Below are 12,900 nucleotides of genomic sequence, written 5' to 3' on the forward strand. Positions count from 1 at the left end.
CAAAATAAACTACAGTGTGTCCTGAGCAAACCATGACCACCAACTTTATTTAGGCTTCTGGTTCCTCATAAAGAGATCCTTAGAATATGGAGATTGACATTGACTCTGAGGATATGCCTATTCATGTTCTACCTGGCCAGTGAGAACGTGATCAGAATATACCCTGCAAATCATTTTTTCTTCAATAAACTGATGCTTAACAGAAATACTTTGAACTGTTTTTGAGACTGTAACAATAGGGATTTTATCAAGGATTACTCCTCAGTTTGGGAAGTAGTTTTTTTTGGGGGGCGGGAGGGGCCCACAGTTTCACTCTTGTCACCCAGGCTGCTCTTCAACCTCCGCTTCCCAGGTTCAAGCAATTCTCCTGCCTCCTGCTTCGGCCTCCCAAGTAGTTGGGATTACAAGTGCATACCACCACACCTGCCTAATTTTTATTTTTATTTATTTTTTTTATTTTATTTTTTTTTTTTTGAGACGGAGTTTCGCTCCTGTTACCCAGGCTGGAGTGCAATGGCGCGATCTCGGCTCACCGCAACCTCCGCCCCCTGGGTTCAGGCAATTCTCCTGCCTCAGCCTCCTGAGTAGCTGGGATTACAGGCACGTGCCACCATGCCCAGCTAATTTTTTGTATTTTTAGTAGAGACGGGGTTTCACTATGTTGACCAGGATGGTCTCGATCTCTTGACCTCGTGATCCACCCGCCTCGGCCTCCCAAAGTGCTGGGATTACAGGCTTGAGCCACCGCGCCCGGCCTAATTTTTATATTTTTTAGTGGAAATGGGGTTTTGCCATGTTGGCCAGGCTAGTCTCGAACTCCTGACCTCAGGTAATCCACCCACCTCTGCCTTCCAAAGTGCTGGGATTACAGTTATGAGCCACCGCACCCGGCCAGGAAGTATCTTAAATCTTCTCAAACTCCCAACGGCGTTTTTTTTCTTTTAAGTGCCCAAGATGTGGCTTCAAACATTCAAAATCTCGACTCTTCATCTACTGTCTTAACATAGCAGATTACATTCTCTCACATATTATAGTCTTTACAGTGTGACTGTAAAAACATACTGATATATACTATCAGTGACCAGACTGGTTTCAGACATCTTAATGACTAGGAAATCATGTTGATATAGAGACATCGACATAGAAGTAATCTGTGTCTTGGAATGTTGGTAACTATGTGGATATGATCACTTGACCCATTCTACTCATATCGAACGCCTCAGCTAAAACTTCAGTTTCAGTAATGTCTTTCTCTTTAACTCTGGTTTCATGCAACCCTCTTCTCTTTCCGGTTTTATTTTGACAGAAGGTTTACTGCTTGACCCTCTTTTTAGATTACCAGTCCTTTGGGACAGATACCTTCCCAGTTGACACTGTCTCTTGTAACAGCTAGATGTTTTACTCCAGCTATTTCTGTGCACACCTAACTCTCCTTTCTGAGGGAGTTAGCCTGTGAGTCACCATTTTGCTTCCTTCAGATATACTTATTACTGCTGAAGAAATAGTAATCCTTATTCTAAAATGCTTGGGTACATCAAATAACTTTATAAAGATAGATTTAGCTTTACAAGTTTTTCTTTATTTTGACTCTTTTTCTCTTACTCTCCAATTTAAGAAGCCGCTTTTCTTTTTTTTTTTTTTTTTTTGAGACGGAGTTTCGCTCTTGTTACCCAGGCTGGAGTGCAATGGCGCAATCTCGGCTCACCGCAACCTCCGCCTCCTGGGCTCAGGCAATTCTCCTGCCTCAGCCTCCTAAGTAGCTGGGATTACAGGCATGCACCACCACGCCCAGCTAGTTTTTTTGTATTTTTAGTAGAGACGGGGTTTCACCATGTTGACCAGGATGGTCTCGATCTTTCGACCTCGTGATCCACCCGCCTCGGCCTCCCAAAGTGCTGGGATTACAGGCTTGAGCCACCGCGCCCGGCCTTTTTTTTTTTTTTTTGAGATGGAATTTCACTCTTGTTTCCCAGGCTAGAGTGCAATGGCATGATCTCAGCTCACCACAACCTCTGCTTCCTGGGTTCAAGCAATTCTTCTGCCTCAGCCTCCCAAGGAATTGGGATTACAGGCATGCACCACCACGCCCGGCTAATTTTGTATTTTTATTAGAGATGGGGTTTCTCCATGTTGGTCAGGCTAGTCTTGAACCCCTGACCGCAGGTGATCTGCCTGCCTTGGCCTCCCAAAGTGTTGGGATTATAGGTGTGATCCACCACGCCTGGTTTAAGAAGCCTTTTTCTAAAAGCATTTCCTGCAGTTGAGTGCTAAGTGGTTAGGATAGCAGAACCATTGATTAGAGCAACTGTGGATAGCCTACTTTGGGAGGACAGTATGATCAACAATGCCCGGGGAGTGATCAGGAAGGAAGACTGAAGTCAGGGATAATGAAAGAGTTGACCTTCCTGTCTTTAAACTTTTCCTATTTGGCTTCTGCAGTGCCATTCTGTCTTAGTTTTACTTCTCAGTTTCCTTTTCACATACCATGATATTAATTCAGCAAATATCAACAAATTGCTCTGTACCATGTACTGTGAAGGATCCTGGGGAAGTAACGAATTAAGATGCACTTGGCTCTCGTCCTTCATGGAACTAAGAGTCTAGAAAATAGTAAAGAGTAATTATAAAATTTATTAAGTGCCAAGAAATAATGCTGTGAACAGCAGAGACAAAAATCTCTGCTTATATGGTGCTTGTATTCTAGGGAAGGAGGTGGGAGACAGACCAACTAAATAGTGTGAAGATAGGAAAAAAATATGGATGGGCAGAATGGACTGTTTTAAATAGGATGGTCAGAGATAACTTTCTTAAGATGGTGACGTTTAAACAAACCAGGTAGTGAGTAGAAGCAAGGACAATACATGCAAGGGAAGAGCGTTGCAAGCAGAAGGGCAGCACGTACCAAGTCGCTGGCATGCTTGACAAACTGAAAGAAAGCTGTATCATAGTTGGGAAAGGGAAGAATTGTGTGAATTGAAATTAGAGAAGAAGGTGAGGGCCAGTTCATGAGGGAGCTTTTAAGGCCATAGTAGAGTATTTGAATTTAATTTTTTTTTTTTTTTTTTTTTTTTTTTTTGAGACGGAGTTTCACTCTTGTTACCCAGGCTGGAGTGCAATGGCGCAATCTCGGCTCACCGCAACCTCCGCCTCCTGGGTTCAGGCAATTCTCCTGCCTCAGCCTCCTGAGTAGCTGGGATTACAGGCACGCGCCACTATGCCCAGCTAGTTTTTCGTATTTTTTAGTAGAGACGGGGTTGCACCATGTTGACCAGGATGGTCTCGATCTCTTGACCTCGTAATCCATCCGCCTCGGCCTCCCAAAGTGCTGGGATTACAGGCTTGAGCCACCACGCCTGGCCCTGAATTTTATTTTAAGAGCAGCAATGGGAAGCCAAGCAACATTTTAAGCAGGGCTGTGATATGATTGTTTTTAAAAGATCACTAGAGACAGAAGTGGAAATGAGAGAATTTATTTTGAGGAGAGTATTGCAGGTGTTTACGCTGGAGGTGATAGTGGTTGGAGTAAGGTAGTGTCAGTGGAAATAGAAGTTGGAAACATGTTGAGTTTCAAACGCCTTTAAAATATCCAGGTACCTTTAAAATATCCAGAAGGATATATGTTAAGTAAACATTATGGAATTTGAGTTAAAAGTCTAGAATGGAGATTTAAATTTGAGGGTTGTGTATCTAAGTGGTATTTAAAGCCATGGGATCAGGTAAGAGTATCTAAAAAGAGGGTAGAGAACTGAGTCTTAAGGAATCCCAGCATTTAGAAATTGGGTGGAGGAAACAAGAAGCCCCCAGTGAGATAGGACATGTCTAAAACTTGGACTTCCCATCTTCTGCCACAAATCTATTTTCATCTGCAGCCTTGCCCCCATTTCAGTTGATGGCAACTTCAGTCTTCCATTAGGCAGGCCAAAACCTTGGCAGTAGTGTGTATTAGTAGTAAGATTGGAAACAACCTAACTGTGTATGAGAATGGAACTAGTTACATTTAATACTTTCAATCCAGAAAATAAATGCAATACTAATAGGTGTTGATTTCTGGGATATTATTAATAATATTTTTTTTCAAAGGAAGATGTAAACACTATCTTTAAATATATATATTAGCAGATGTTTGCTTGCATATATATACAATAACTTAAAGGTATATTAAAGTGATAATCAGAAGGAAGGGAACTGGGAAGCTGGGAATAGGGGTGGGAGGAAGGCTTCACTAGCCATGTGAATATTACCCATTGCGTTCTCATGAACCATGTGAATATACTATCCTAACCACCAGATCAGTCTTAATCTTAGCCCTTATCTGTAACCTAGACTGTGGCATATAGCATTGTAAAACTTAAGGACCTGTCTACTACCTATCTTGCATTTGATTCATTTATTCACACAGTTGCCAAGGTGACCTTTCTTTAAAAAAAGAAAAGGCGGAGGCAAATACTGCCTTAAATACATAATTCTGTGACTGTTTTGTAGTATTTTTCAAACTGTTTCTCAGAGGTGCTCAGGGATACATTAATATTTTCTTTTGGGTCTTTGTGAGGAGAAGAAGGAGGATTCAACCAGAATAGTTTTTATTTTATTCAATTAATTTGCAACTCTGTGAATGCCAGCTATGTTCTAGGCATTGGGAATTTAGCAGTAACATGACATGTACTTATTATAATCTTTTTTTTTTTTTTTTTTTTTTTTTTGAGACGCAGTTTCGCTCTTGTTACCCAGGCTGGAGTGCAATGGCGCGATCTCGGCTCACTGCAACCTCCGCCTCCTGGTTTCAGGCAATTCTCCTGCCTCAGCCTCCTGAGTAGCTGGGATTACAGGCATGCGCCACCATGCTCAGCTAATTTTTTGTATTTTTAGTAGAGACGGGGTTTCACCATGTTGACCAGGATGGTCTCGATCTCTCGACCTCGTGATCCACCCGCCTCGGCCTCCCAAAGTGCTGAGATTACAGGCTTGAGCCACCGCGCCCAGCCTACTTATTATAATCTTAAATAAGATCCAATTGAAATCTGCTGTCTGGGCAAGGCATGGTGGCTCACACCTGTAATCCCAGCACTTTGGGAGGCTGTGTTGGGCAGATTACTTGCAATCAGGAGTTTGAGATCAGCCTGCCCAACATGGCAATACCCCGTGTCTACTAAAAATGCTAAAAAATTAGCCGGGGATGATAGTGCACACCTGTAGTCTCAGCTACTCAGGAGGCTAAGGCAGGAGAATCACTTGAACCGGGGAGGCAGAGGTTGCAGTGAGCCAAAATCACATCACCATACTCCAGCCTAGGTGACAGAGCGAGACTGTTTGAAAAAAAAAAAAAAAAAATCTTCTGTCTGAAAACAGTTTGAAAAATGCTAATTTATGGGACACAGTCCAGGTGCTACCTTAGCCTGCCACACTCCTGATCAAGCATCTTCCCCCTTTGGCATTCTGTGTCCTGACTGTTATGAAGCATTTGTTCTTTCTTTTCTTTCTTTCTTTCTTTCTTTCTTTCTTTTTGAGATGGAGTCTTGCTTAATCACCCAGGCTGTAGTGCAGTGGCGCAATCTCTGCTTACTGCAGCCTCTGCCCCTTAGGTTCCAGAGATTCTCCTGCCTCAGCCTCCTGGGTATCTGGGATTACAGATGCACACCACCGTGCCCAGCTAATTTTTGTAGTTTTAGTAGAGACATGGTTTCGCCATGTTGGCCAGGCTGGTTTCAAACTCTTGACCTCAGGTGATCCGCCTGACTTGGCTTCACAAAGTGATGGGATTACAGGCGTGAGCCACCACATCTGGCCAGCATTTGTTCTTTCATACCTCCATGTCTGTGTACATTTTTTCTTCTGCCTGGACTGCTGTACCCTTCCTTGCTCATCTCCTTTCTCTCACCTCTCACTCCTCTTCTCGTTTTCTTAATGATCCTTTATCTTTCTGTATGCTTTCAGCTCAGTTGTCATCACTGGAATCACCTTAGGCATGTGCTTTCCACTCTCTGCTTTCCCCTAGTTTAGGAATTGCCTTCTTTGAGCTCTAGTAGCACTTTATATATACATAGCAATTACATTGTGTTGAAATTTAAAACCTACCTATCTTAAATTACGAGCTCTTTGAGAGGAGGAAGAATCAAAGATATAAAGATACTCATCTTTGTGACCACAGATCCCACCAATGTTAAAACAAAAGCAGTTAATCTTTTCAACTATCTTTAGCTCTTCTGTCAGCTGCAGTCAAACCAACCCCAGGCATCCACCTTAGAAAGACTGTACCATTATTTTTTTTATCTGTTCTCATTGCTGGTCGTCTTGGAAGAAGTACATTCAGACTTCATGGCTTCAAGAACAGAATGGAGAAATTTCAGAAGAATGAGCGGTTACTTTCTCTGTACCCCAACACTTTGTAGACCACTCCATCTGCTTTAACATATGCCTAAAAGCCTTACCATTTCACAACTAGCTGTAAAAAGGTTTCAAGTACTAATATATGGGAATGGTAAGAGATTGAAACTCATTGGTACTAAATCAGTAAGCCAGTGTAAATGAATTACCAGACTTTTTTGTTTTATTTGATTTGGGGGCAGTTGGTATCTAAAGGAGGCCTCCAACATAGAAAGAAGTTATATGTGTTGTGCAAGTGGCAAAGTAGGGGCTTCTTTGAAGACACCAGATTTCACACTTTGGCCTGGAGTCATCTGTGTCTCACTACATAGACAAATATTAGCTGTAAGCTGATCTTTTTTTGTTGGTTCTCATAATCCCCCAGTTTAGCAGAAACAATCTGTAAGCTAGGTGTGGGAAAGGAATTCTGGCAAGAGTTTTGTCACTTTCATAAGGTTGTGATATACATATTCAAGTTTTATAGTTTGAACATCTGAAAAAATATATACTAATTATGCAAAACTCTTGTAGAGTGAGAAACATTTGAACTTTGAGCTTTCAGTCACTGATTTTGTAATCTTTCTCTGAGGTTAGTAGTAGTAGTACCACCCAAGGCACTACTTAGTTACCACTACTGTTTAGTGTAGAGTCCCTCTAGCTTTATCATTAAGATTAGTTATTGATATATTTCTGACCTTTCCGTTAATTAGTTCTTGAATTTTTGAGTCGGTTGTTATTTTTCAACCTGAAACATTTTAGCATGGATGGTACTTATTCTAATTTGATATCTTTTTTTCATTGAACTTACGTGTAGACAATTTGTTTTCTTGTAGGTTTTGGGCGGAAAGACGTAGTTGAATATTTGCTTCAGAATGGTGCAAATGTCCAAGCACGTGATGATGGGGGCCTTATTCCTCTTCATAATGCATGCTCGTTTGGTCATGCTGAAGTAGTCAATCTCCTTTTGCGAAATGGTGCAGACCCCAATGCTCGAGATAATTGGAATTATACTCCTCTCCATGAAGCTGCAATTAAAGGAAAGATTGATGTTTGCATTGGTAAGATTGTTTACTTTTCTGACTCTTCCTACTTCCTAATGTTTTAACTATACTAAATCTGAACTGAATCAATTTGTTCATATTGTCAAATTCTGTCAAGCGGAATTTAAATATTTAAGAACATTCCATGATTTAATCTAACCACTATTGGTTAGACTGAGTGTCTTTTTGTGTGTAGTACTTCTTTGGAGAATGGAATACAAAGTTCCTATTCTCTAGAAACTTGCATTCTCTTGGGAGACAAAATACACAACGAACCAGATAAAGGCATGGTGGAAGGGAATAGAGTGTTAAGTGGGTAGTGAGCACAGTGACTTGGCAGGATCAAGTCAAGGCCCTACTTCCTGGAGTCTTTCCAGTGGGAAAGGGAAAGTCTTTCCAGTGGGGAAAGAGTTAAAAAGGTAGGTGGGGATTTCTTTATAAAAAGCTTTAAATACCAGGTTAAGGAGCTTGATATTAGTATGTGTAGGCAGTGTGGAATATTGAAGATTTTTTTGAGGAAGGGAACAGTGTGATAAGAGTACATAGTATACAGTCATGCTCCACGTAACTCCATTTCAAAATGGACTACATACATAAGGGTGGTCCCATAAGATAATAATGGAGTTGAAAAATTCCTGTCACCTGGTGACTTCATAGCTGTCCTAACTTCATAGCACAAGGCATTATTCAGGTTTTTGTGGTGATGCTGGGTTAACAAACATAGTGCACTGACAGTCATATAAAAGTATAGCACATAAAATTATGTACACTACATAATACTTGATAATAACCAACTTTGTTACTGGTTTATGTGTTTACCATACTTTTAATTGTTTTTTTAGAGTATACTCAGCAATTTTTAAAAAAGTTAACTGTAAAACAGCCTCAGGCAGGTCCTTTAGGACATGTTCCAGAAGAAGGTATTATTATAGGAAATGACAGCTCCATGTATTGTTATTGCCACTAAAGACCTTCCAGTGGGACAAGATGTGGAGGTGGAAGACAGTAATATTGATGATCCTGAGCCTGTGTAGGCCGAGGCTAATATGTGTGTCTATGTCTTAGTTTTCACCATAAAAGTTGTAAAAAAATTTTTGAATAGAGAAAAGCTTATAGAATAAAGACATGAAGAAAGAAAATATTTTTGTATAGGTGTACATTGTGTTTTAAGCTGTTACCACAAAGTCAAAAAGTAAAAGTTTATAATGTAAAAAGGTTATAGTAAGCTAAAGTTAATTGAAGAAATAAAAATATTTTAAAAATAAACTTACATTGCTAAGTGTACAGTGTTTATGTAGAGTCTGCAGTAATGTGTATAATATCCTAGGCCTTTACATTCACTCATCACTTACTCAGAGCAACTTCCAGTTCCGCAAGCTGTATTCATGGTAAATGTCCTATACAGATAATACCATTTATTGTCTTTTATACCATATTTAGACACATTTATTTACAGATACACTTAGCATTTTGTTATGATTGTCTGCAATATTTAGTACAGTAATATGCTGTTCAGGTTTGTAGCCTAAGAGGACTGGGCTATACCTATATGTAGCCTCTGTATTTGCTAGGCGATACCATCTAGGTTTGTGTAAGTATACTCTGTGGTGTTGGCTCAATGACGGACTCACCTAACAATGCATTTCTCAAAATATGTCCCTATCATTAAGCAAGTCTGTATTTTACAAAGAGTAATCTGGTAGGGGGCTGGGTAGGATGGATAGATAGCATCAAGGTGACCAGTTAGAAAACTATAAAGTAACCCAGGTGAGAAATGATGAAGCATGACTTAGGGTGATAAGAGAGTAGAAATGGCAGGATGAATAAGAAAATTACGCAGTGTGTGATAAATCTTTTTGAGAATTTTTATTAACCTGGTATTTACTTTTGTGAGACAGATTCAGGGATTTTGGACTCATTACCACCTTAACTCCATTATTTCCTAATGTAAAACAGGTACAGTTGAAATCCCTAACATCCAGAAAACCAGTTCAGTGCACTAGAAGTCCAGGTGCCCTATGCTGGGCTTAAATTGGACCTGATCGCCCCCACCATCCCAAATCACTGTTTATATCAATGTCACCAGCTTAGTTTAAATTAGGTCATTTATAAAGATGTGAAATGGATTTCCTAGTTACCTCTGCCCAATTCTCCTTTTCTGTATGTTATCTTAAATTGTTCCTGTCCTACTTTCAAATACATCATTTTTACCACATAACACATCATCTGGTACCTCATAATCTCAGACATATAATTAATTAGTTTTAGTAATGTAGCATTTTCCAAATATAGTTATAATCTGTGCTATCCATTATGGTAGCTAAGGACTTGCAATATCTGAATTGAGATGTACTCTTAAGGGGAAAATGGATACCATATTTCAGAGACTTAGTACAAAAAAAGTAAAATACCTAATTTTATATTGATTATAATATAAATGTAAATATACAGTTTTTAGATGTGTTAGGTCAAATGTGTTCAAATTAATTTGAACTGTTTCTTTTTTTAATGTACAAAAAAAGTAAAATACCTAATTTTATATTGATTATAATATAAATGTAAATATACAATTTTTAGATGTGTTAGGTCAAATGTGTTCAAATTAATTTGAACTGTTTCTTTTTTTAATGTAGTTAGTTACTAGAAAATTTTGAATTATTTATATGGCTCACATTTTATTTCTGTTGAGCAGCACTGGTATATATAGGAGTAGAGCAAAATGGAAATTCACCCTATCAAAGAACAGGAGCTGAGCTTCCTTTCTGCACGTATTTGCTTGTCTTCCTCCAGCTCCTTATTTAGAGAACATACTGGAATATCTTCATAATAATACAAATAATAATATAGTACAGAACAAAACATAAGACTTCTCTTTTTATGTGCCTTGGATTATAATGCAGTAGTTTCGATTTGGGGTTTGTTAATTCTATTGAGGGTATTTGGATTTTAACTCAAACTTCAGTGTAATTAACCTCAAAAAACTACTCAGCTAGCAACCCTTATTTATATATCCCTCAGTTCAAATTTTTTCAGAGAAAAATTGACCTTGTAAGGAGTAATTTGCATCTTGGTTTCAATGCATCTGCTCCACTCCTTATATCACTTACCTTGCACTTTACAAGTGCATTGTATTATGGTGTCAATAGTGGACAAAACAAACAGCCTTCTGTTGATTATTCAGCCTTCCTGAAGAATAGAGAGATAATGACTGATGGCCTTACAGAATTTGTTGAAAGCATAAGGAAGCTATTCAGTTTTTTAAAAAAGAATTTGCCTGTGTGATTTTCTTTTGTGTGTGTGTATGTGTCTTTTTTTCCCACCCTTAAAGATCCTACACATCTCTGTTCCCGGACTATCTATAGCTTTAGACATTTTATTTCTGTCATGATGAACAGTCTTTCTAGCATAAGCAGTGTTCCTTGGGAATGAGAAAACAAGCTTTCAAGCAAACTTGCCTTTTTCTCCCTTATACACTCTTATCTATCCTTAGTCACTTGCCACCACCTATATAAATAGCAAAGGAAAATCTCACACTGAACTGAGGGGAAACTTATTTAATGTGTCTTTAATGCATTAAATAATAGAATACTTTATATATTATTTTTATATTTAAAATGTAACAGGTCCCATTCTGACAAGATGTGAAAGGTCTTTAAACAACTTTGAGACTTTGCTGGACCAGAATTCTTGAGAAAATGATTTACTAAAATCAAGTTAAGATTACCACTGAACTTCAAAATAGTGTTGCTATTTTGCAGTGCTCTTACAGCATGGAGCTGAGCCAACTATCCGAAATACAGATGGAAGGACAGCATTGGATTTAGCAGATCCATCTGCCAAGGCAGTGCTTACTGGTAAGTCTGTATACTCTGTTTGGTTATTCCAGGAAGCCTGTAAAGAACAAGCTTGCCAGGTAGAAAATTTGCCTCCTATGCTTGACCTCAGTTAGATTTTAAAAATAGTGTCAATTCAGTAGCTATCGTTTTCTACATCTGCATAGCTGACATTTGATTCTTAGGTAAGAAAAATAAAGCTTTCTTTTCTTTTCTAATTGATGTTTAAGTATGTCATTGTTGTCTTTTGGGGGGCAGAGGGTGATAGATAATTATATGTTGCTGTAGTGTATTCAGGATATTTTTGTAATACCCCTGAGTTTTTCAGATAACTTAGGCCTGCCCCTTTATGTACAGGTTGAGTATTTCTAATCCAAACTTCAGAACACTTCTAGTCTTAAGCATTTCAGGTAAGGGATATATACACTGTACTATTTTTTTTAATGTATTTTAATCATTTTTGATGAAACCCTTTCAAAAAGCACTAGCCATTCTGTTGGCTTTTCAGAAGAGGATTCTAGGCACATTCATTTTAGTACCATGAAGAATGCTGGTTGTACTCTGCTGTAACATATTTATGTCCTTGGAACCTATTCCTATGCATAAGGCTAGAGTATAGATTGACAAGCTTTCCTGAGTTGTATCCACTTCACATTTTTTTCTCCCTTGTCAGTGTGCTTTCCTCTTAGCAACTCTGCCATATAATTTACCAGATTCTTGTCTACCTTATGATGACTAGAATCATACCTAATCTGAAAGTCAAGAGCCTAAGGGGCTTTGCTATGAGCTCTGTGGCTGGATTTTGTGGTATTTCTTCTAACATTGCTGAGAAAACTTAGGCTTCTTCATGAAAAGACTTCTAGAAGTGTGCACTATTATTGTAACTGTCAATCCAGTGTCCATTTTTTCCTTCACTAGTTCATGTTATTCCGTGCTTTTATTTTTGTTTTTTAAATCTTGGGGTTCAAAAGAATCATTTCCTTGGCAGTCAGTACACAATTCACATTGTGTGCAGCAGTTTGCATGTCATCCAGCAAGTCATTATATTAATATAATTTTACTGGTTTTACAGTTTTGTTTGTATTCATTTGTAAAAATAAAGGCTATAAAAATAAAGAGTTCATAGTTGATCCATTTTTATATTTGTATATATTTAAAATAGCATTAAATAAACATGATATTAGCGTTGAAAAATCTAGGTTCACGGTGGCTCAAGCCTGTAATCCCAGCACTTTGGGAGGCTGAGGCGGGTAGATCACGAGGTCAAGAGATCGAGACCATCCTGGTCAACATGGTGAAACCCCGTCTCTACTAAAATACAAAAAAAAATTAGCTGGGCATGGTGGTGCATGCCTGTAATCCCAGCTACTCAGGAGGCTGAGGCAGGAGAATTGCCTGAACCCAGGAGGCGGAGGTTGTGGTGAGCCGAGATCGCGACATTGCACTCCAGCCTGGGTAACGAGCGAAACTCCATCTCAAAAAAAAAAAAGAAAAATCTAGGTTCATAAAGATGTTAATGATTATGTTTAATCAGTATTGCTATAGATTCTTTGGTCATTCTATAATGTTGATATGTTGAGTTTTGTTTAGGGTTTTTTGTTGTTGTTGTTGGGGTGTATGTGTTTGTATGTGTATCAGGGTCTCACCTGTCGCCCAGCCTGGAGTGC

General features: G+C 38.8%; 1 protein-coding gene across 2 annotated transcripts in view; it reads left to right on the forward strand.

Moving 5' to 3' along the window:
* TNKS2 (tankyrase 2) overlaps nt 1-12,900 on the forward strand; it is a 77,407-nt gene that overhangs the window by 6,378 nt on the left and 58,129 nt on the right. For both annotated transcript variants that reach the window (XM_074382571.1, XM_010333286.3), the window contains exons 2-3: nt 7,194-7,418; nt 11,159-11,254. In XM_074382571.1, coding sequence (XP_074238672.1) covers nt 7,194-7,418; nt 11,159-11,254 — 321 coding nt within the window. The remainder of the gene's footprint in view (nt 1-7,193; nt 7,419-11,158; nt 11,255-12,900) is intronic.

This window comes from Saimiri boliviensis, chromosome 12 (genome assembly GCF_048565385.1).
Source record: "Saimiri boliviensis isolate mSaiBol1 chromosome 12, mSaiBol1.pri, whole genome shotgun sequence".
Taxonomy (NCBI): domain Eukaryota; kingdom Metazoa; phylum Chordata; class Mammalia; order Primates; family Cebidae; genus Saimiri; species Saimiri boliviensis.